This window comes from Tachysurus fulvidraco, chromosome 19 (genome assembly GCF_022655615.1).
Source record: "Tachysurus fulvidraco isolate hzauxx_2018 chromosome 19, HZAU_PFXX_2.0, whole genome shotgun sequence".
Taxonomy (NCBI): domain Eukaryota; kingdom Metazoa; phylum Chordata; class Actinopteri; order Siluriformes; family Bagridae; genus Tachysurus; species Tachysurus fulvidraco.
This window is the reverse complement of record NC_062536.1, coordinates 8,914,225-8,939,222: the sequence shown is the minus strand read 5'-3', so window position 1 is coordinate 8,939,222 and position 24,998 is coordinate 8,914,225. Positions and strand designations below refer to the sequence as shown.

Sequence of the window (24,998 nt, the reverse complement as noted above, 5' to 3'; positions counted from 1 at the left end):
TATTGTGACTTGCCCACAAAAACTATTGTGGATGACCCATAATCAGGACAATCTTGACTGGCCTGTCATTCAGTTTGCCTCTCAATTCACGAAGCCATGAACACAAACATGCATTGTGTAAATTGTTGAGATGTTTCAAATTGCTGAAACTCAATATCTCTTCCTTTTATCAAAAGTCTAACGAAATAACCTTTCTCTGGAACTACATGACACCGGAGATCAGTGTTGTTGTTTAGTGTTATTTATTACAAGTTTGTGTGTATTGACATGACTATTGCACTATACATCATAATCACGTGATCAGTGAAATGTGTGGAGACCCCTCTTTATAGTCCTTATCATCTCTTGCAGCTTTAATTGGTCTTGAGAGGGAGCTAAAATCCCAGAGAATGACTACTCATGCAAAGCTTTGGGCCATTACAACAAGCTGTTCTCATACTCACTGATTCCTAATAGAAATCCTGAGGATTCATTAAGGCTTTCAGTGTTTAAGGGAGTCAATTTGACTCCAAAAGCGCATCTTGTACTAAAACAAGCGGTGCTTTTATGGTATCATTCATCAAGGCTTTCTACTAAAGTTAAACACAATCTCAACAGTAATACTGTGTTATAAACAGGGTTTAATATTTGTTTATAATCACTACAAGAGCCTAGGTTCTCACTGTTTGTGCTTACATTCAACATGCATGAATCAAAAAAAGAGCACAAAACCTATGTTAGCTAAACTAATGTTAGCTGTCATGATTAGACAAAGGCAAGTGAGGATCCAAATGCAGTTTGAGATTTAATAACAAAAACATGAAACAAGCAACAGATAAGCAGGCAAAACAGGGCAGAACACTGAGCAGAACAGGGACAGAGACATAACCAGACAACATACTACACCAAACAACTAACACCAGGGAAGTGAACGAACAGAGTAGATATAGTGAACAAGAACCAATAACAAAGCAGAGACAATCAGAGACAAAGACAACACACCTGGAGGAAAGATTGAGTACAATTAGTGTCCATGGTAACCAAGAAGTGGGCGGAGCAAACAATTAACAACAGGGCAAGGCAGCAGACAGAAACAAAGGAAAACACAGACAGACTCATTACAGTTAGCTAGCTAAACTATTAGCTCTGAATGAAAACAAAGAAACTATTCCACTGTAATTTCATACATTGCTGCTCAGTGTTGGATGGCAAGGTAAATATAGGGGCTTTTCCTAATAGGCTTACACTATTAACTCTAGCAAACTAGCAAAAACTCTAGCTAAAGAGAGCAAAAGTATTACATCAGGTAGTAAACAATTGTTTGTGCAAAATTGTTGTGCAAAATGTATAACAATGGTTATGTTGCTCTTTCTTGCACTCTTTGTCCTGAATGGCTGCCTATCACAGTGTAGCATGAAGACTTTCTTGTCTAACTTTGTGGCATGATGATGTATGACAAATATGAGCTGGTACATAACACCTACATAGAAAATTTCCCTACAATTGTGACCCAACTGAGTGTTTTTATTACAGGACTGTCAGGATGACTTCTTACAGAACAATCATATTCCACTCATACAATCAGCAAAATAAGCCATATTCTGCTATCAGCAAAGATTCTGGAGCTTGATTACTGTTGATTACTCAATGGCAAGAAAAGAAACTATATAGCATCTCTTTTAGCATCCTTGCACTGACTCCTTGTCTATAAAATGATGTAGTTTAAAGCTCTATATCGCTGGTCTAGCACATAAGATTACTCTGCTCCTAGGTCTAATGTTTAACACTCATTGGAGCATTTTAGTATGTGGTTCTGTTATGTATTTCTCATGTTATCATTGTTTTAGGTGATCATATATCTTTTTACCTGTTCTGTATACACTCACCTATGCTTTATATTAAATTATCTTTATGAAGCACTTTGGTCAACCTTTGTTGCTTTAGATATGCTCCATAAATAATGCTTGCTTACTTTACTCACTAATTGGACGAGAGAAAGTGGGGGTGGTGATAGACAAGCTCATTAAATCTTTCTAAAATCATTATGACAGAAATACATTGTGGTGATGAGAACTTTAATCCATAAGTAGAGCGATGCCTGTGGCTGTACGTGTGGGAGTGAATCTCATCTTGGGAATCATTACAGCATTCTGAGTGTGAGACTGTTGAAAAAACACACTCTGTGTGTGTGTGTGTGTGTGTGTGTGTGTGTGTGCGAGGAACATGGAAGAAGGAGCTCTTTGTGCTGCTGTTGCACCTCAGACAGAGTACTTAACCTCTGAGAAAGACACAGTAGTATACCTGACCGAGGCAGATAAAAAAACGAAACAGATTACACTTCTCTCCTGCTTTGTGTTTTTACATCCACATGGAGCTGTTTTTCTCCCTAATCGCATCATCATTAGACACACTGTGTCATTTGGCACTGGTTTAAATGGGTTCAAATTTGAAAAGCTGAGATGCTGCACCCGAAGAATCTCCTCCTGACTGTGTGTGAAGAAAGCAGGAGATACTCCAGAGACAATTCACACTCACAATCCATCTCACTCGTTCTCACTTTTCTCTCTCTCTCTCTCTCTCTCTCTCTCTCTCTCTCTCTCTCTCTCACACACACACACACACACACACACACACACACACACACACACAAAGGATCTGTGTCCTTATATTGACTGACAGAGTCTAAAGAGAAATATAGTTGAAATATATATATGATTTTGCTGTACACTATAATGTCATACCATCATATATCCTATATCCAATCCCCAGAAAAACACACACATCCACACCCACACACAACCCCCCACCCACACACACACACACACGCCCTTGGTAAACAAACCCAACAGACCAGTTCTTATTTCTCTCTACCCATAGCTGAATGAGCAGGTATTTTACTGTGCGACACTGCTCTAGAACTACACAAAGATAAACAACCCATTCTTCATTTTTTTCATCTGTCTCTCATGCCGCAGGAGGTGAACGATCTCTTTAAAGTAACATTTAACCATATTAGCAAACATATTGTGTTTTAATCACTTAAGTGGCGAATGACTCGTCTATTTGTGAGGAACACAGGTATCATAAGTGCTACAAGAGAACAGAAAGACATAAGAGAAAGATATAGGGGAAACAAGTGACTAGTCACAGCCTCAGATGAACCACCCCTGAGAACATCTGATGCATTTTCTACACTTTTCTGTCTACAGAAGGTGAGATATTCTTACAGATGATATAACTAGGTACAGGATAAAAGGTACAAACCAAAAGAGAGAAACTGAGAGAGTAAGACCGCTTCAGGAGCCCTTTCAGCAAAGCAAGAGCAGTGTGTTTAATTAAAGCCCAGACACCCAGCAGCCATCAGGCTCCTGTTGGGTGGCAGCATGAAAACCCAGAGGCAGAAGACAGACGTGTAACAGAACAAATAAGAAGGCTTTTGCTGAGACACCTCCATACTTAAAGTGGTACAGTCAGTAGAGTAGGTGTGTATGTGTGTGATGGGGAAATTAACGTTAGCATAAGACAGTGTCTGTTAAGGCTTTAACCCAGAATCCAATTAGTGTCTCATTGCTAATTTTGCTAATTTTGCATTTCACTTTATTTGCATCACAGCTTTGGATCCATTAGCTAACTGGAATGAAACAACAGCACTGTTTTCAAACAAGCTGCCTACAACAGCGTAGGAGAAACTCACCCAATGTTGCCAACTCTTTTATTGGAAAAATGGCTTTATACACTCGAAGTTACTAGAAGTTCAATTCCATGTAACTTCATTTCTAAAGTACTTTTAATAATTGTCAGTGTCATTGTCACAGATATAAAATGTAAATACATTTTTTTTTAAAGTGACGTGACGTGACATACAGCTAAGTATGGTGACCCATACTCAGAATTTGTTCTCTGCATTTTGACCCATCCAAAGTGAACACACACACACCGTGAACACACACCCGGAGCAGTGGGCAGCCATTTATGCTGTGGCACCCGGGGAGCAGTTGGGGGGTTCGGTGCCTTGCTCAAGGGCACCTCAGTCGTGGCCGGCCCGAAACTCGAACCCATAACCTTCGGATTACGAGTCAGACTCTCTAACCATTATGCCACGACTTGCCATATAAGGTGGCAAGAAAAAACTCCCTGAGACTACAAGAGTAAAAAACCTTGAAAGGATCCAAATACAAATCTGGAACATATCCTCATCTGGGTGACACTGGATAGTGTGATTATAAATAATTTTTTATAGTTGTATTCTGTAGACTAGCACAACTTGTCTTTAGAAGTGCGACCTATGCCGAAATTACGTAAAGTGTGCCAAACATCTAAACCGTCAGCAGACGTAACTATAGATATGCAACTATACAATATATACAGATAGAAACATAGCATTTTTTTTACCTAATGATCCTTTACACTGAATAAAAGATGGTAGAAAAAGACATTATAGTGTTCAACAAGTTCAACATTACTGTGCTAATTAAAATCAGGCCAAAGTTGATGTGGCTTTATGATGAGTAAATTTCAGTTTATAACATAATGCTTAACCAGCAATCATTTTCTTAAATATACAAAAACTAAGCAATGAAGAAAAATATATCTGACTTCTGTGATAAATACAAAATATAAAAAAGCTTTTTAAATCATTTCTTCTCTTAAAGAAGATTATCACCACTCAATTGAACAATGACGATAACGATAACAAAACGATAACGATCAATCCTGTTTGATCTCCACTGTGATTATCCATCATTCTAGCATGACATTCAAAGTCTCAGATGATGTGATGAACTAATTTACATATTCACTGAATCACAATATCGAGTATGTCACCTCTAAGAGGCAGATTTTAGTTTTTATTCAGAATAGAAAACAATTTTAGCAGAAAAGTTAAATAATATATATGGAAAAGAATCTCTAGATTGGAAAGAAGATTTGTTGTTAAGGTCATTTTGGGAAAAAAGTTGGTAAACATAAAACTTAGCAATCTTGATTTCCATTCTTCGCGTTCTTTGTTCTTAGTTCTCAGAATAAAACTATGCAAGAGTAAGACAGAGAGAGAGAGAGAGAGAGAGAGAGAGAGAGAGAGAGAGAGAGAAAGCAAAAGTGATACGTTTCTAGTTTGTATTCTTACGGTTTTCCTTTAAAAGTTTTTATAATACTCAAATTCCTATTTCCCTTTTGTTTAACGATTCACTTCGTAAGTCAAACTCTGACGGTGCAAATGTGTTTTTATGTGTCATGCTAAAAAATAACAGTTAAAACACTGGGATATAGAGTGTGAGAGAGGCGGGGTGGGGGTGAAGGGGCTGTAGAGATCCATCAGCTTGGCGTGTGTCTCTTCTTGTTGCTCCCTGTGGGATTTTGGCCCGATGGGCCGGCAACCGTTACCCTGGCAACGGGCAGCCAATGAAGCATGTTTGTGCTCTGACTGACACTTGCTCTTTTTCTTCTCTGGAAGATAAGCAGCTCAATAGAGGATGATGAGCCAGAACTGAAAACACTTGCCATAGAAAGAACGTCATTCAGAAGTATGTCTGGAGGAATCTCTTTATATCTCTCTTTCTCCCTGATTTTATGCCCCATCTGTCTGTCTGTCTCTCTCTCTCTCTCTCTCTCTCTCTCTCTCTCTCTTTTTCTTTTTTCTTTTATTTTCTGTTCCCCATCATCCTAAGTCCAATTAAGCCCATATCTGCCCACACATGACTTTAATTAAGCATGCAAATCTACCATTCTGATTTGCTGGGGAAGGTGGCTCATGACTGCCTACTTTTGACAGCATTACCTTGGCGACCTGCAGAGCTTGTGACGGCCCCTAGTGAGCCTCTGTGACATGGGAATGGAGAGAGGAAGGAAAAAAGCTGCAGAGAGCTCTCCAATTAAAGATTTTTTTTATCTGAATACAAGTTAATTGTTCTTTTAAAACTTTGATTTTCCTGCTAATACTTGCTCACACTTCTCTGATTGGGTGTGTATTTGTTCACACCTGCATAAATAGGTTAGTGAACTTAGATAACACTAACCAGAGACAGACAAGGCAGTCTTGCTTAATTGTGATTTTTTTTTTACACAAACATGACGAAAGTGACAAAATCAAAGATTTACAAATCAATTAATGGAACTTTGCTTCAAAATTATTTCTAATTAGATAGTTAAGGTATAATGACCAGTATGCACACTGTTGAGTGTAGCCAGGAAGAAACACAACACAGTGCATGTTCGCTGTAATTCACAGTTCATTTTAATTAACAATATTCATTCATTCATTCATTCATTCTCTTACTTATTTAACAGTACTGCATGTTTTAAAATCAGCAAAAATGTAAAAAATACAGATTTGCAAACGGTTAAGATGTAATATTACAGTAGTATGACTATGAGGTACTTGGTAAGGTTTATATTACAAAAACTATCAAAGGAATATTCTCTTTCCAAAAATGCAGGTAATGCAAAATTGTGCCAAAAAGTGCTAATTATGGCTGCATGATTCAAGCAGAATTAAATCTCTGTAACGTATGGGAAGAGGCATATGGATCATTAGGTTACCCGGGCTGAACGTAAGCTTCACAAGAAAAAAGAGTTTAGAGGAGAGGAAATCCCTCCCATTATAAAGTACAAACATATAAACATTTATATTAACTAAGATTTAATTGTGGAAGTTGTGTGAACACTATTTTAAAAAGGTTGTGAATTGTGTGTGTGTGTGTGTGTGTGTGTGTGTGTGTGTGTGTGTGTGTGTGTGTGTGTGTGTGTAATTTTTAAAGTTTATTAATAATCCCAGTTTTTAACCGAAGAATTGCTCAACCTGAAAGAATAAAGAATTTCTTCTCTTTTTTTAAATGAACTGTTTTAAAATAGCTAAAGATAAGTGGAGTGGAAGAAGCTCAATGTATCCTGTGTCTCCCTCTGCCCTTTGCCCTTAGTGAGATCCCGTCAACTTGTTCTCTTCCTCTATATCTCTTTGAGTCTTTCTCTCTCTTCTTGCTGCCTGACCCACATAATGCCTCCACGGAGAATACGACAACTCACTGAACTAGATTCTGAGGCCACATCACACTCCCTTTCAAAAACACACTCCCTCCTACCATCTAGAATACGACAGGCTTCAGGATATGAGGTGCCTGTGGACAAGCACCGATACTGAGCTGACAGATAAGCGGTCTAAAAGACAACGAATACTGATGACAAATAAAAAAAATACATTCAGTAATTCTTTGGGAAAAAACTTCATGCAGCTTGGTGCACATGGACATTACAAGCCGGTGCATGCACACAGAGGCTTCATGCAAGCAGACGTGTGTGTGTGCTTCTTCACAAATATGCACAGACACACACACAAAGCAGTCAACAGCAAGATGGTTGGAACATTCTCAGTGCTTCTCTTGAAGAGATCTGCCCTAATTTTTCCTGACAAGAAAATGTGGGCTGAGCACACACACTACACTGCACACTACACTACACTACACACACACACACACACACACACACACACACAGACAAACACGGACTTACATACTTCTACAATCACACATTAATTTCGGGTCAGGACCCTGCTACACAGCACATCTTTGTGATGTTTTTGGTCTACAAAAGTCTGAGAGGCCATTGTTAAAGAGAAAACTTCAAACAAACAAACAAACAAATAAATAAATAAATAGAAGCCCAAAACCTTGGTAATTAATCAAGCATAATATATTAATAATAAAAAAATTAATATTTAATATAAAAATATTAAAATAATAAAATATTAAAATCAGCATTAAAAGTTTCTTTCTGTCATCACTGTACACTTTATCCTAGTCAGGACATTAATCCATTTCTCTCTCTCTCTCTCTCTCTCTCTCTCTCTCTCTCTCTCTCTCTCTCTCTCTCTGTGGACCCACCCAACAACACACATTTCTTCTCGCTCTCACAGTAACTGAGCACCATCAGGGGCACCACTAGATGATATTTTAGGAAAGAAAGTTGACCCATGTCAAGCTACATGTCAAGAGATCTTAAACAACCATATGAATGCTGTAGTGAATTTGGATTGTTTGAAGCAACCATCATATAAAAACCAATACATTTATTAAAAAAATTAATTATATATATATATATATATATATATATATATATATATATATATATATATATATATATATATATATATATAATAAATACTGATCCTTTTCTGTATAAACAAATAGGAATGGCTTTCCCTTGCATCTCTTCAAATGTAGCCTTGACTAGGTACATGGCCTCATCTCCTGTGTTAATGAAACAAGGCAATTTCCACCACTGTGAGCATGCTGGTTTTCCTGATATGTACTAACTGAGTATTTTGTGAGCGCTTTTATAAACCGGTGGAGAGATTTATGAGCATAGTTACTGGAAAAAATTGGATTCCACATTAATAACACTCTAAACCCATTCCAATCACTCAATATAATAACTGCAGTCGTTTCTGTTTTATTGTTCTCTTCTAAATATTGCAGAGACACAAACAATTACACCACATACACACACACACACACACACACACACACACACACAGAAACACACACAAGTTTGCCTTACTATGAGAACCTCCCTTTTGATATGATTATTAATGTAGATGATTAAGGCTACGTGCCCACAGGGTCATGTCTGTGTAAACAAAATATAACAGACACACAACGATTGTCAGCAATCTAAAAGATTTGTATAGTTGTGCACAGAGTCAGTGTTATCAAAAAGCATGACGCACACAACTCTAAAACAAACCTGTCCAGTCTCAGTATTTAAATCAAACTCACTGACATGCAGCCTACATCAGAAAACTGTACCCTTTCAAATCTTTATTGATTTTCTCTCTGAAAAATGACATTTCTATTCAGAAAATAAAAGGAAAGAAGCTGAACAGGCATGTTTCTCATTTAAGACTGATTTTTTTTTAAGTACTAAGATTTGACAGAGAATGGACTACAAACATTGCGTGCATCTTACTGGCTGATATTTATTATCACTATGTTTCAGCTGCAGCTGTTTTGGGGAAAAAATGAACCAAAATACAATAAACAATTCCAGATTTTCTTCACACCTGCATGCCATGTGGGAAGCTATCCGACTGCCGCTATCTATAAATCTACAGTAGAAAAGCAGGCCATGTAAGGCACAGATGAACACACAATACCTGCAAAAGCTTATTTTAAAAGCCCAATAATAAACAGAACAATAAAGCAGCGCTGCCTGTATTACCACTAGCAGTGTCCCATTCATCCCCTGAATGGGAAATGCCAGAAGCACCCAGTGTTATTCTTTATGTCAAACTGGCAACTGGCAGATCCACAACATTCAATATTCATGAGAGGAAGGCATAACTTGAATGGATCCGAAACGAATAGCCCAATTGCTCCTCAGGGCTGTCAGCAATTTAGAAAAGAGCTGATAGATGGGTTGGGAAAAATAGACAACAAAAAAACACTGTATGCTTCATCTTGTCAGCGTGGATGCCTGATTCTCCTTTCATGACCATAAACCTTTCAGCCTTAATCCTCATCTCTATAGGTGAGACACAGGAATGGGACGGGAATCAAATAAAATCAACTTCAACCACTTCTTTGAACTTGATTTGGCCTGATGCCTATTTTTAGCGCTAAGCCACCTTTTCAAAAGCAGTGTTATTTGTAACTATTATATTTTAGAGCATGCTATGGATTAACACATTTTCTTGCATGTCACAGTTTGGTTAGTCATGCACTTACGCTCTTTTACAGCCATGCACAATGGAATAAGACAGTATGGATGAAAGACCTAAATACAGTATGAAGAATGCATAGAATTATGTGGCACTAAGAGCTGAATTGGCTCTTGGTTTTATGAGCTCACACACTCATGCCATACACAAGCTGGCACACACACATCCCCAATGCTGAACTCAGCTTTGAGAGGGTTTTGTCCATGCAGGTGGTGAAGTGTTTTAGAAAGCGCAATGGGAAAGTCACAGGAATGCAGGCTAAGGGCAGGAGACCCCTGTGTTTTAACATAGCCTTGACTCGCTGGAATAATGAAGAGCTTTACTATGTGACCTGACTGGAGATTAATTTATCAGCTGAGGCTTGCCTTCTCAATTTCTACTGATGAGACTTGCTGCAGCCCTACATATTAGACAACACCACATATTATTACTACTACAATCCTCATTATGAGAGAACAGAAATAAAGGTGCAGTCTGCAAATTTCAAAGCACTTTTAAAACCACACACCCATGAAATCACACGACCTATGAAATGCTGAGACCTATAATATTGCCATGTTGTTAACTTGTTGAACTTCTGTTTACAGTTTTCCAGCTTTTGCCCCTAGCCAGAACACAGCTTATATTTTCTGCTTCTTTCCTAATCAGCAACTCACAAGCTGAGGCTCCAACAATGCAGAAAGAAAAGGATTTCACCACAAAATCTGTAGCATACTGTATATGCCAGCGTATATGGACCAGCAGAGTGCATAGGTTTATTATATACACTTGTTATTACATTACAATGAAATATCTCTATTGTAGTAAACTGTTAACAACCAAAAGATCCATTCCTGCTTTTTATAGATCTGAAAAACAGTAAACTATGTGTTCACACTCTTATTACTTACAGGACAGGAAAATGCCTTAGACACCAACCCCCCCCCCCCCCCCCACATAAAACCAACAAAATACAGCAAATTAAACTGATATAGAATTATTCAGATTCTACTTGTTGACATAGCCTTTATTTGATTTCTATTACTCCAACTCAGATCCATTCAAACATTTTGGTAGTATTTAGACTTACTGATCAGGTGATACTGGCAAATTACACAATTCGCAGTGGGTGATTACAGGCAAGCCTAATGCCATGAGATTTTGGATGTAGGGATAACATTCGCAAAGCCAGGTGATTTTTGTTATTTTTCAGATGTTGGCCAAGCAACAGTAAATACCAGCTGGGAAATTAATCTGGTGTGAGCACTAATTAATAATCAGCTACATTTATTTGCCTAGAGTATCTGCTTCTTGTTTAATACCAGCTCATAAAACTATTCAGAGGTCAGAGTTCTCCTGTATCCGCAGATGCACTGATGCACATTGCAAATGCAGTTCACCATGCAGGGAGCAGAATGTTAAGAATGTCTACTTTAAAAAAAGATATTTTTTCCATTTCAGAAGTAGTTTGAATAATATTTGATTACTTACAAAGTCTCCTGTCAAAACCACCCTCAGTAAACTTGCTACAGCTAGTCTTTTAGCATGTAGCAAGCAGGGTTAGCGTACTAGCCATCATAACAAAGACAAAAGGCTGATCTTTAACAAAAGCAGGAAATGATAAGTTTATAACCATAAAGAAATACTGGATGTCTAATAGATTTAATTGACAGACGAGATTAGAAGCCTTGGATTATGGATGATGATTTTCAAATAAGGACCACTTAGCATATTTTCCAAGAGACTTGATTTATCCAGCATATAATTAAAGAGCTATTTCCCAATACCACATGAACCTTTGTGTGAATTCCCACCTCACTATCTTTCAGTATATGTCAGTAATCTTTATACCCCAAAATGGGAAGCAATTTTTTTAAATTATGGCTCCATTTCAATTGGGGATAATATGAACCAAACAGGAATAAGGAAACATGAAAAGACTGTGGGATTCCTCTATCGTGATGTGGTGATAAACAGATGTGGACATAGTCGTTTGCCTCCCAAGCAGCCTGTCAGAAAGTATGTTGGTGTGCTGACAGTGATGGACACTGACAGACACAGATCCCTCCATCTGACTCCCAGTTTCAAATCTTCCATTCCATCTGTTCACAGTATACACATCAGGGCTGGCATTTAAGTACTATTCAGACAGTATTCATTTTTCTCAGTGTCTATTATAAAATATTTGCATGTCTTATCGCTCTTATCTATTAATACAACAGAATTAAGTTTCTATCAATATTTACTTTCTTTTCTTTTTCTTTTTTTCATTATGTGCTTAAGTGACATGACTCATACCAAAACATTTTATTAGAGACTCGCAATAAATCAATCATTCAATGTCACATGAGCACTGAAAGGATTGATGATATACACATAAATGCACGAGTAGCAGCAATTTGTATGCCTTTTAAACTCCTGAGTGTCAGTGCTACATCCAGGTAGCAGAAAAAACACATTCAGAACAAATTTAACTCTAATACTCCACTCCAATTCAGAGGTCTGAGTTGTATGACACATGTGTAAATACATCTGTCCTGCTATTTCTAATGACCAAAAAACTCAATTTTGAGGAGCATTAATCAAGTGGAGTCTCAATGCATAAAAGAATCAGGTGTAAATCTTCCAATAGAGGAAATATCTGCATGTAAAATCACAAATGGAAAGCCAAAATTATCAAACCTTTTTATGCCAAAAATTAAAGATGTAAATAATGGACTGGTACTTTTTCCAAGAGAGGATGGTAAAAAAACCAAACTGCCATTTCATATGGAAATAACATCACTGAGTAACACATGTAAATAATGGACTCTAACAAGCTTCCTGTGTAAAACTTATTCCAAACAAAGTTTGTATTCATTTGTGAAAGAAGATCATCACAACTATCTTCCAACACAATACATTTTAGCTGGAATGAACAAATAAATAAATCATCTTATAACATCTGATTTTACTTATAAGTGGGGGGGGGGGGGATCTATTGCATTTCATCATACTCTATTCATAGATACAGCTGAATTCCACCCACTTCCAAATGGCACCTTCCCAGCTAAAAAAAACAAAAAACAACAAGAACCATAAGCAGACATTGTGCAAAGAGAGGAGTGGGTGTTAATATGAGTGGGACCCTGTCCCTGGGGTGAGAAAAAGAACAGTGAAAAACAGGAGGAAATCAATAGCCGGGGCAGTCACTAACAGAGAGGTGCCTCTCTGCTACGACCCTGACCAAGGATCGGTCTACTGAAAAGGATGACCGCAAGAAACGTAATTATTTAATGTGCAATAGAGAGGCTAATGTGTGGATTTGTAGCTTACTCATAAGTGTGAAAACAGATTGTATGAGATTACTTTTAGTACATATGCAGGACTGATGGTGATATTTTGCTCTGATTGAATGTGTTGATGTTTTTAGGTATTCGCCACAGTTTACACTGATATAGTCTGGTAATAAACTACTAAAAAATAAATGTTTCTATTAACTGAGCTGTGATCTCTATAACATTGTATACAAATAATTATAGTATCAATTTGGACAGAAACTGCAGTCAGATTACAGTGAATAAACAAGCGTTTATGAGAGTGTCTACAGTTATCTTTTGGATAAACTTAATCTTTTTAGTGCTACCTCAAAAAATGGAGGCTTGTTGACAGATTTTAACGTGTGCAAGAAACTTATCTCTAATTAAACTCAATAAGCACAACTAGTGACACTGATATGGTCAAACCGCAAATAAAAAAAAATCCCACAATCAGATCCTGGAGCCATGGGCCGTTTTATTCTAAGACAAAATATCTTCTCATAGAATGAAGTTTTTTTAAACAAATGTCTATTATTTTACAATGTTACTTAAGACATTACAGTATGAAATATCACATAAAGGTTTATACAGTTACCAAGAAGAGCGGTAAACAAATTGTTAGCTAAATTCTATTAAAATTTTTAATACTACTCCTGATAATGTTTTGCATACTCTTGGCTTCTTCTCAGCCAGATTCCAGTTATTCAGTTACTTAATGTAATACCCAAAGATATTACATTAAGAACTGGCTCTACAGTATTAACCTCTATTTTTTGTCTTTTGGTAAAAAGAAGAAAAATCTCTCAGTCTCCCTTGAGATCTAAGCACATATCTATCCCATCACTGTTCCCATCAGTACAAAGAAACTATGAAGCAAAGTCCTTCTTCACATCTATATATTGTCATCAATTAAAAATTACAATCTGACACATGGTAAGCCCTCTGTGAGATAGGAAAGTCACAGTTCAGAAAACCCCATCTTTCACACAGCCTAATTACCAGCTGATGACTGATGCCATGTTAACGGCTCAAAGAAAAACATGTAATTCACTTCATTTCCAAATAAGCACTTGTACCAAAGAAACACTGACCAACTTTTGCTTGTGCCAGCAACCAGGCACCATACCAAATTTTATTTTACCAATTATGTCGAAGCTCTACTCGCTCAGCCGCAATGCAGCAGAGTAGTTTTCTAAAAGGTTGTAAAAGCTAGATGCTAATTTACATTTTAGATCTGCTGTATGCACTTGGCTTCAATCACATGCATGTTTTTTGGCTTCATCCCAGTGAGGCAACTGTACATCGATTCAGTTTTGTTTTCTGGCTTGCAATGTTCTGCTCTCTTTGTTGCTTTTGTCTTCCTCATGGAGCCATTAAGCAGGGTCCCAGCAGGCAGCTTGTCGTTGCTCAATACATTCAGACCCACTTGTCATTTTCCTCAATACCCACCATTATGTGATCTTTATGGGCCTAAAGGTCAATAGGAAGGCTTTCTCTCATCATGACGCATTACAATGCCAAAAATATCACTCCAGGCCCATTTCAATGCAGCCTTGCTCCTCTAGAGAGCTGAATTCTACTGTAGCACTAGTTATATTTCCCTGACATGATGAGATAAAGAATACAATCAGTAAATCTAATCTACCCTTAGTGTAAATGTGCAGTTTACCATAATGATAACACCCTCTGTCTGAGCTCTGATCTATGATCATGTATCACTTTGCTCACCGGAGCTAAGTGGTATAGTATAAATGTCACATCATGCCCAGTGAGCTGCGGTCCAGAAGAGGTTCGCTGCCACTACCATGAGTCACATAGCAACTGAAATTTTCAGCTTCCCCAGACCCATGGAAACCCAGTGACTGCTTGAGTCAATCAAAATGAGGATGTATTATCTAAGTCATACAGTCCTCCTTATAAAATGATCAGGTATACACATTAACATAAAGTTTTTGTGGCTGAGGACTTTTGTGACTGTCATGGGAACACACACACACACACACACACACACACACAAATAGCAAATGATGAATTTGAATTTGTCCTTGTTAAGAGGGACCTGACATTCTTTCAGCTGACTAAATATAATTGATTACATGCCTTTGTATGAAATAATTTAGTTTAAAGTGACTTTCTCATACACTGTGACAAAGAAAATGAAAAGGCAGTTCGGTCTGCTGGCATTTACAAGACGTGTTTAGTCATTAATCCTGGCAGCACCTGAACCTTTCCATCAGGCTGACCCTGACTAAGGCTCTTTATTCAGCTTTCTAACACAAAATCTCTGCTGTATAGCCAACTGTAACTTCTGGAAATTTTTTGCTACTCTAAATAAGTTTATTCCTATAAAAAAATGGAAACTGTGCTAAATGCCAGAAGATCATAATTAATCGAGATCTCCTTTGTATAAACATATATTTTGGTGGACAAACAAATAGTAGTAATGTTATTATTTTCAAATAGTTTCTTTCAGTTACATTAAACAAACCATAATCTTATTTATTACGGATTAAAAAAAATTACACCCACTACAAACAAATTATACAGTTTGATTGCCTGAAGATTGGGACAATCTGAAATTCTATTCACATTTACTTCATTATGTAAATATGTATGTTATAGCTGTATCTAGGTAAGAATGATGAAACAATCGCTGACTTATTTCTGATTTCTGGTCCTGAAAACACCTTGTGGTTTATCTCAAGTGCACTACAGTCTACTACTGTACATAACCAAATTATATTATAATCTCAATTATAATAATTCAATCTAGCAAACCAAAGTTTACAGAGCAAATATAGTTTTTTTTTTAATTAATGTTAGACAATATATGCAAAATCATCATCAGTTGTTCTAACTGTTGTACAAACTTTTAAACATTAAACGTTATATGCTCTGCCAATTCTGTTACATGTGGATTTTGGGGACTATTTTGAAAATGGCATGGTGTTGCAGTGAGCTATGTTTCTGCCTCACAGCTCTACTCTTCCTAGTTCAAGCCTTCAGCTCAGATTAATATTGATTGATCTTTTTCTTGTTTTCCACACATATCTCAATATATGCCGTTCTACATGTAAATGTGTGTGTGCTTCAACCTTGCATTAGACTGGCATGCCTTCCCAGATGTATTCCTGACTTACGCTTAGTGTTCCTGTAAAAGGCTGCGGATCCACCCTGACCAGGGTAAAGTACTTACTGGAGATGAGTGAATGGATGTTTACATTATGTCCATCAACAGCAGTTCATTTCACAATGCATAAAAGGATCACTACAGCAGATATATAGCTTCACAGTGCTGCTATAGAATGACATTATAAACTATATAGACCTAATGTATATTTGTACTTAGAAATGTCTGTGAGTTGACTTCACTCCAAATTCTGAAGGCCCTGAGAGGCAAGCTTTAGATTTACACTTGAAACGGAGAAAAATGGCTAAAATCCTCTATGCCTAGACAGTTTTGTTTTCACAAAGGAAGCCAGTATATGTCAGCAAAAGTCGGACTGAATAGCAAGCTAAAGAGAAACTCAGACAGACTGCATTAGTCCTTTTCTTTTTTCTTTCTTTTTTTTACAGTAAAATTATTAAGTCGAGCAGCAGAGACCTGTCTGGCCCTGATAGATCACCGTCGAGGAAAATATCTCAATATTTAAACCCATTCTTTTTTCAGTTAATAAGGTAAACACGTATCCTGTCAGAACACACCAGGGTAAAGTCTGACCACATTTCCAACAAAGTAGGCTATTCAGAATTGTTTTGCATTTTTTTTTCCTTCAAGCTTGACATCACTTCAAGCCTGAAAGCCAACTCTCTTTCTCACATTTCCTACTCAAGCAACAGGTGGGAGGGAAAATTCCAGAAACTCTGAACAGCTCACACCACAGCATGCCCTCTAAGCTGTCGTATTCACAAACAGCTAGCATCGCACAGTCTTCAGACACAAAACTAAAATAGATCTATCATAAGCAATAAATCCCCTCTTCTCTAGCAGACAGTGTACACACCCATGCAGGAATACACCGGAGCACCTGCATGCTTGGGGCACCGTGCTGATATCCAGCTGTAAAAAAAAAAAAAAAAGTGTTAACGGGGATCTGCCAGGAGCCACAGTGACTCAGTCATGCTCTGGCTGATGTGCAGATATTTCCAGCCTAATGCGTAATTTGTGCATGTTAGGCAACCTGCAGAACCTGAGAATGAGGCAGCGATTTCTCGGGAGACTTTGGACCCAGCTGGTGCTCAGACTACCTTCCTGCTCCTGTAACTCACTCAATCACTGAACCAAGGGATCCAAAGCACTAAAACACCTGAGTCAACCTTAAATAGATGTATCTCTGAATAAGCATGGCAGACACAAGCAACCAGAGCTAATGTTTAATATACCGAAGGTATGGAGGAAGGGAATAAATATGAATCCAGCAAAAAATAAAGATGATCTTGTGGGCTGAAAGAAATATAAATCTATGGAGAAATGTTTGCTCACGATTTAATAAATTGCTCCTGTTTTATAAATAGGCATGAAGTAGCTCTGTACTCTGTCATGCATTTCTTTGAAATCTATTAAACTAAAAATGACAGAATAATAAACAAATGTTTCATCAAATCTTTTTGCATGTATATCGTCATTGTCGGGCGGAATCCTCGTATCTCCAAAACCATTATTTTTCAAGAAGATTTAAAAAACGCCGTTTTTTTAGTTATTAATCATTGTATCGTTAAAGTTGTTATTATACCTTATATTGCTATCATATACTGTTGTGTACCAACATTAACACAACATTTTCCCAAAGTCACGTTTTATCGGAGGTACAAGCTTTATGACTTGGGAGCAGGGAGATTATGCTGTCATTGATAAGAATGGTACGGACACAGACGTCACTGCTGACAGCAGTGTTCAATAAAGTCTGCGGTCACGTTGAGCCTTTTGACAAGAGACAAGGCTTCAAAATTTAACCAAAGCAAATGACTGTATTTACAAACATCTTCCTAAACTCTATTTTAAAGGTGATGCAATAGAAAACACGATAAGCTGATTAAGCTGTCTAATGGGTAGAAATTAGTCTAATCTGCTCGCAAATTTACCTTCGTGGCTCACGGGTTTCTTTCTGCACAGAAGCATTACAGCTATCGATTTTTAACAAAACAGGCCTACTCTAATGTATCTAACCTAACTATTTCACTTGTTAGTGTCCTAAAAAACAGTGTTTTACATGCACAGTGCCAAGAGAGGCATTGTCTATAATAAGTAGGCTGACTTAAAGTCAGTAAAATAATAATAAAAACAATAATTTAATAGTGGTATCCAAAACATTCAAATTAATTCAAATATTATATTAGAAACATTTTAAAACGTCAATGAACATGTATAATAAGCAGTAATAAATCTTAATCTTGGGGAGAAATATGCCGCAATGCTCTCCCGCGGAGTGAAGAAGATGTGGAGTTACGAGATTTCTCAGACAGTTACTTCAACTGTCTGAGAAATCTCGTAACTCCACCTCTTCTTCACTCCGCGGGAGTTTAATGGAGTTAAGAGATTTGCGCTCAAGCTATTTTCAAGACTTTAGATTGGTTAATAACTTGTAAAAATAACAGACCCACGTGGGGACTGACCAATAGCATCTATATGTGAAAAAATATGAAATTGACAAAATTTGGACATAGGAGGTTTCCGCCTGACAGCGACGATAGGAAAAAAATCTTGTAAAAGAGAGGTTTAGCACATTTTATTGACAGATTTCCAGATTTCACCTCCAACAAGGGAATAGTGTTGTTCACGAGGGACACAATTAAACAGATAAAGTTTATCAGGACAGCAGTGGGGAAAGTCATGTGCCTCTAAACCACTGTAAACACACAGACTTCCCTTTTCTCCTGGGCTCATCTCTAGCATTTACACCCACACACTTACATTCCACTCCCTTTCCTGAGCGAGAGAGCACGCACTTTTAAATCTTTAAAACTTCACTTCCCAGAAGCATTAAAGCCAGGCACAATTATATCATTCTAACACACTCTTTCCTGTTTCTTCTGTTCTCCAGTCTTAAAACGTAGCCATGAATATTTTAGTGAATAAAGTGGCATAAGAAAAAAAAAAAAATCAATTCCGCACTAAAGGTAAAGTTCACAGGAACATAATCGCAAATTCAGGAAGTGATGTTGCAACCGCAATTTGTTCTCAGAGGAAGAAACCCTGATTAGTTCTGAAGTTTTTAAAGAAAGAATAATCCCACGCTAGCCATTGTTCGAGTCATTACAAACCGAAGTAACACAGTTGCTTTAAAAGAGAACTTTAAATCAGCCGCTGCTGAAGGGACTATCTGCCAGACAATACTGAATGGTAAAATTTTGGCACCAAGTTATCATTCCTCATTAAATGTAGGTCAAGTTAAAGAGCAAAACCTATTATTAGACCGTAGTAAACTGTAGACCAACTTCAAGCAAGTTCCTCTTTGTATTTGTTTACTTAATCAAGTATCCACATTACGTTCTGTCCCAGTGGAAAGCGATTTTATTTTCATACACCGGCTCAGACGTTGCATCATAGCTCAACTCCCAAACAAGCTTATTCTTAAACACTGTGGCATTATACTAACATGACCACACGTTAGTGACATTATAGAAAGGATGACGCTGTTGACTAGTTCAACTGAATCATACAGTATATTTCACAGCCAGTAGTTTTGTATTTAGTCTACACTTCTTGACACAGGATTTACTCAACAGCGGGTTGAAAGTGTGGCATCTTAGTTACAGCTGCACGCAATGAATGACTACGTTAGCTGCTTGATGACATTGTGTCCATTGTTAAAAGCAATATATTTGAAACAAATTGAATTGTACCGAATAAGAATTTTTTTATTTTTTGTTGAATAGTATTAGGAATTGTTTAAAAATTCAGATGTTCATAAATCGGGTGCTCTGTGTGGGAAGTGTAAGTGCTGGAATCCACTTTGTGCATTGAATTGATTAAAGCCAATGGACAGAATTTCCAATCAATCACATGTTCAAAGGACACTCTAAAGCTTGTCAGACCGCAGAGCTTCCAAAGCTGCAAAATAAGACAGAAAGTATACAAATGCGTATACAATAGGGAGGAAAAAGAGGTGGATATTTCCGAGCTCTATGGATTTCTTCCTGCCTAAGTTTGTACAGTACTGTTCAAATGATTTGTATAGATTGGTCAACACAGTATGAGGAAGTTCACGCATGCCCATTGTACAAAGCAGAAGACTTCTTGTTGTTTTTTATTTTAAATCACCTTCCTATTTAGATATAATGTTTAACAGACATAACGGCACCTTATGTCATTTCAGTTTTAATGAGCAGCTTTCAGAAGCTCAGGGAACAGCAGAATAATCAAGCCATTTCCTTGCAGTCAGACCTAATTTGACCCAGTGCAAAGCCACTCTGGACCACTTCAGGACATTTCACTATTCTGTGCAGGCATGTACCCCTGAAGCAACTGTGCGTATGATAAGTACATGAACAAGAAACTGCTCATGCTTAAAATTGAACTCCAGTATATGAGGGCAAAGGAACATGTGTAAGGACTAAAATAAGGCTGTGAAGGACAAGGTGGGACATAATGGGGATTTTTCTAAAAAGCAGATAAACTTTGTATCACAATGTATTTACAGAGAAGACAACACTCCAGCATAGAAGCAGTCACTCAATATGAAAAGACATTTTTTTTAATCCAAAAATAATACATATATACACTATTTAACAAGAAAAAGAAACTGTCAAACTTGCTGATCATTGACAACAAACGCAAACAATAAAACACAATGGAATGTGTTATAGGAAAATAATCAACCCTGATGCTGGTGGTGTGACGGTGGAGTGGTGGAGTTACTCTTATCACTCCAAAGTTAATTCTTTTCCTGTAACAGCATGCCCCAAAGAGTTGTACTCATTTTGTACTGCATCAATTCACTTTGTACTCAATAACATTCAATTCAATCACAATTTTGAATTTATTTATGAACAGTGTAAATTATAAACAGTTTGATTTACTGTAACATTTACTGCCGGGGAATGTCTGTAAGACAAATTCATTCTGGTTGGCACTTATGCTATATCAGCTTTAAGCAGTCATTTCCTCTCCAGCCTTTTTCTGTATCTTAAAGTCAATAACGTGATGAAGGTGAGAACCTGATGGTTCAGCGGTTAAAGCTTCGGGTAACGAATCACGAATACAAACTTCATTAAATAACATGTTATTAATCCGTTTATTGTTAGTCTTACAATGAGCACCTGTCTTGTATTATGTAAATATGTTACTATAGAAACAATAACATATTAAAAGGGCAAATTAATATAAATCTGGGATTTTAATTAGAGCTCTTACTGTCAGGGCTGACGCAGAAATAAAAACACCCTTTTGACCACTTCGAGGGAACTGTGGTGTAATTTGTGATATTGCTAGCAAACAGACATATGTTTTAAAATATATATGAAAAATGTGTTTAATACGTTTAAATGTTTACGAGCCTTCGCCTTATAGTCGAAAATTATTCCAGACTTGGGCATGGTTATGTACTGACTGTGTACATATGGTTATGTACTGACTGTGAAGGAGAAATACAACAGCATGTGGATTGCATGTGGATGTTTGAGTCAACTCAGACTTGCTCATAGGGGAATAAATACATACACACTGTGAACTATATACATCTAATAATAATCTAGAAATTTTATTCTGTTAATTCTTATTTCTTTTATTATTCGTTAATTCCTTTATCATTATTATGTTTACCTTCTGCTCTGTGTTTATGTTCTGTAAAGCTGCTTTGAGCCAATGTCTATTGTAAAAAGCGCTATACAAATAAACTTGAATTGAATTGAATTGAATGTGGATGTAAAAACAATGTACAAACTAAATCTGTCTCTCTGTTTCTTTTCCATTCCTCCTCCCAATCTCCATGGTGTTAAATGATAACCATGGTGACAGAGTACCCCTCATGTACAGTAAAGGCATGCACCTGATGGTAACCATGGCACCGGCGTAGGCACTCCTCACTAGGCGTGCAGCCGTGCGAAGAAAACAGAGTCCAGCAAATTCGCCCATAGGGACACGGAGCAGAACAATTCACCATGCACCCATCTGCCTCACCGCCCACTTCACTTTGCACATGTTATTGTGTTTGTCACTATTCCCCAGGCTTGTGTTTACAGGAACTAAAGACCATAACACTATGGAACATCAACTAAGTAAAAAAAACCTTATGTATAAGCTGGGCTTATACATCGATTCCTACACATACTAATCATTTTTCTTGCAACATACTGTACATATAACACTCGAGGGCAATTTGCATACATGTTTGAAATAACTGGAGGGATGAAACAACTTGACACAAAACAACAACTACCATACACACCCATGTGATTCATTTAGTAACATCGCATATGGCAAACCACTTTCCATTACCTCACTGTACGTTAATCAGCTGAATGGCTTTTCAATATTTAAGAATATTAACAAATATAGATTAAGCTATCAGTTCAACACCTTAACTCATGATACATAGTGACATTTAGTGGATTATATCTGTCCATACTGTGACTCCAAAATGACAAAGATTTTAAGTTAAATTAATAACTGAACATTATGATGATTATGATAATCAATGGGGTTTCATTTAATAACAAAAATTGACCTGCTTTTTGCTACTCTTCTGACTAAACTCTCTGTAAACATGCCCTCACAGAAAATCGCCATTATTATCAACTTTTTTTTTTACGATACATTTACATTTATAGCATTTAGCAGACTCCCTTATCCAGAGTGACTTACATTCATATTTGTGTCAACACACTTGGCCAATAAATCTGATTCTGATACTTAGCGTGAAACACTGCATTAAACCTCCTTTCAGCTATAAAATTAATTCCACTCCCTCAATAACAACAGATGAATTTAACGGACTTGATGTAAATAGAGAACATATTAATTAATGCAATAACAACCAATGATAATAAACAATCAGAGCCTATGACTACGCATCACATATTTATGGGATTTCCCAGTTTTACTCTTTGACTATAAAGATTTCCTGTGTCAGAATATATGGTAATATTGAGCTTGTCACAATGTCAACACACACAGTTCACTACAGAGAAGATGCACATTTTAAAACTGGGTTCCATGCCAACAGCTGCATGCTTTAAAACATAAACAACACGAGTTAAAGTTCATGTAAAGTTCTACAGCTATGAGGAGAAGCCTGTGCTGCTGGTGTGTTTCAGCAGGTTAGAGGAACACTGTTGCTCTTGTACGAGACTGAACGCCTTTACTAACTTTCAGCTCAGTAATATGTCGCTCACACACTGTATAAGGCGTCGTTTCGCTGTCTGTACTGAACTGAAGGTCCGCAGAGAAGCGCGCTTACCTGCAAGAGACCGTGATTTCAACTTTGGTGGCGGGGACGGTGGCGTTGAGCGGGTCGAAGTCTCCTATTGTCGCCATGTTCACGAAGCTGCAGCTGCTCATCGTGGCAGGAAAACACACACACTCTCTCACACACTCACACACACGCATGTACTACTGTCCAACCCCTTTCTGAGAAAAGGCGAAGAGCTCTGACGCCGCTGCATGCGCGCGCGCGTGAGTGTGTGTGTGTGTGTGTGTGTGTGTGTGTGTGTGTGTGTGTGTGTGTGTGTGTGTGTGTGTGTGTGTGTGTGTGTGTGCCGATAGGTGATGTCACAGTGCCCGCTCTTGTGTGTGTGTGTGTGTGTGTGCGTGTGTGCGTGTGTGCGTGTGTGTGTGTGTGTGTGTGTGTGTGTGTGTGTGTGTGTGTGTGTGTGTGTGTGTGTGTGTGTGTGTGTGTGTGTTATACAGAGGAATCACGGTGCCACGCAGGGAAAATTCCTGGTGGAAAAAGTGTCTGGAGAGCAAAGAGCTGGATCATCATCATCATCATCATCATCAAAAACAACATTGCTAATAACACCACCACAGTCAGAATCAGATTTATTGGCTTGACACACACAAGGAATTTGGTTCCAGCAGTTTGTGACTCTCAAAAGTACAGACATAAATAACACTATATTATACAAACTATACAAGAAAACAATGCAGACTATAAGATACAATATAGACAGAATGAGTATAAAATATGAATATAGAATGAGTAAAATATATAAAATAAGAATATAGAATATGAACGATCAGTTATGTACATAAAGTGTGGGAGTGCAAATAACAATGAGTGCAGATAACCATCATCGTCATCATCATCATCACCAACAACAATATAATAATAATAATAACAATATCTGAATTAGAAAAAGGGGACAAATTTTAAGTATGTAAGGTTTCTGGGAGGTGTCTGGAAACTGGAGAACCCAGACGAAACTCACACAAAGATGGAGAGAACATGCATAGTCTGTAACCCAGGAACAGGGTTGAAGCAGGGATGCCAAAGATGAGAGGCAATGTTGTATGCTGTGCAAGCATGTTAAAAATAATAATAGTACAACAACTTCATGATGACCAGCAAGAACAATAACAACCACAGCATTATTAGCAATATTAATAAAAAATAAAACCACAATTTAGGGCCCAAGCAATCCTTTACAAATGTTGCCCTTAGTGGCCAATTCATTTACTGTGAAATTAAGTACTTAATTACTTAAACATCCCTAAAGCTAGAAAGAAATAACATTCATGTTTAATCAGAATCAGCCATTGATAACCCTGTCAAATGCCTGCTGATAATGGTCATGTTTTTCAATCAAACGAGAAGTTCGGATAAGCGGTAGAAAATGAATGAATGAATGAATGAGTCGTGACAAGCTAATTACAGACTAACAAAAATAATAGTAGTAGAAGAAAAAGTAAACAATAGGAATTCATAAGTTTATGTTTGTACGCACCATAACAGCATCTACTACTAACACTTTACTAATGACACAACATAATAATATACTCTATTATAAAAATAACAGCTACACAGTTTAACTCGAACAATAAAACAAATATAAACAGTGAATATATTTACTAACACAGTCATGAAAACAGCATT

The 24,998-nt window shown here is 37.3% G+C and overlaps 1 protein-coding gene and 1 long non-coding RNA gene across 2 annotated transcripts in view; one reads left to right on the top strand and one right to left on the bottom strand.

Annotated features, from left to right (window-relative positions):
• LOC113645880 (copine-8) overlaps nucleotides 1-23,600 on the bottom strand; it is a 103,729-nt gene extending 80,129 nt beyond the window's left edge. The window contains exon 1 of the mRNA XM_027151820.2: nucleotides 23,364-23,600. Within this exon, the coding sequence (XP_027007621.1) occupies nucleotides 23,364-23,512 (149 nt within the window). The 5' untranslated portion in view covers nucleotides 23,513-23,600. The remainder of the gene's footprint in view (nucleotides 1-23,363) is intronic.
• Nucleotides 1,019-1,898, top strand: LOC125139662. The gene is made up of 2 exons (XR_007138717.1): nucleotides 1,019-1,192; nucleotides 1,513-1,898. It is a non-coding gene; the product is annotated as an uncharacterized LOC125139662 (long non-coding RNA).
• Nucleotides 23,601-24,998: the final 1,398 nt, after the last annotated feature.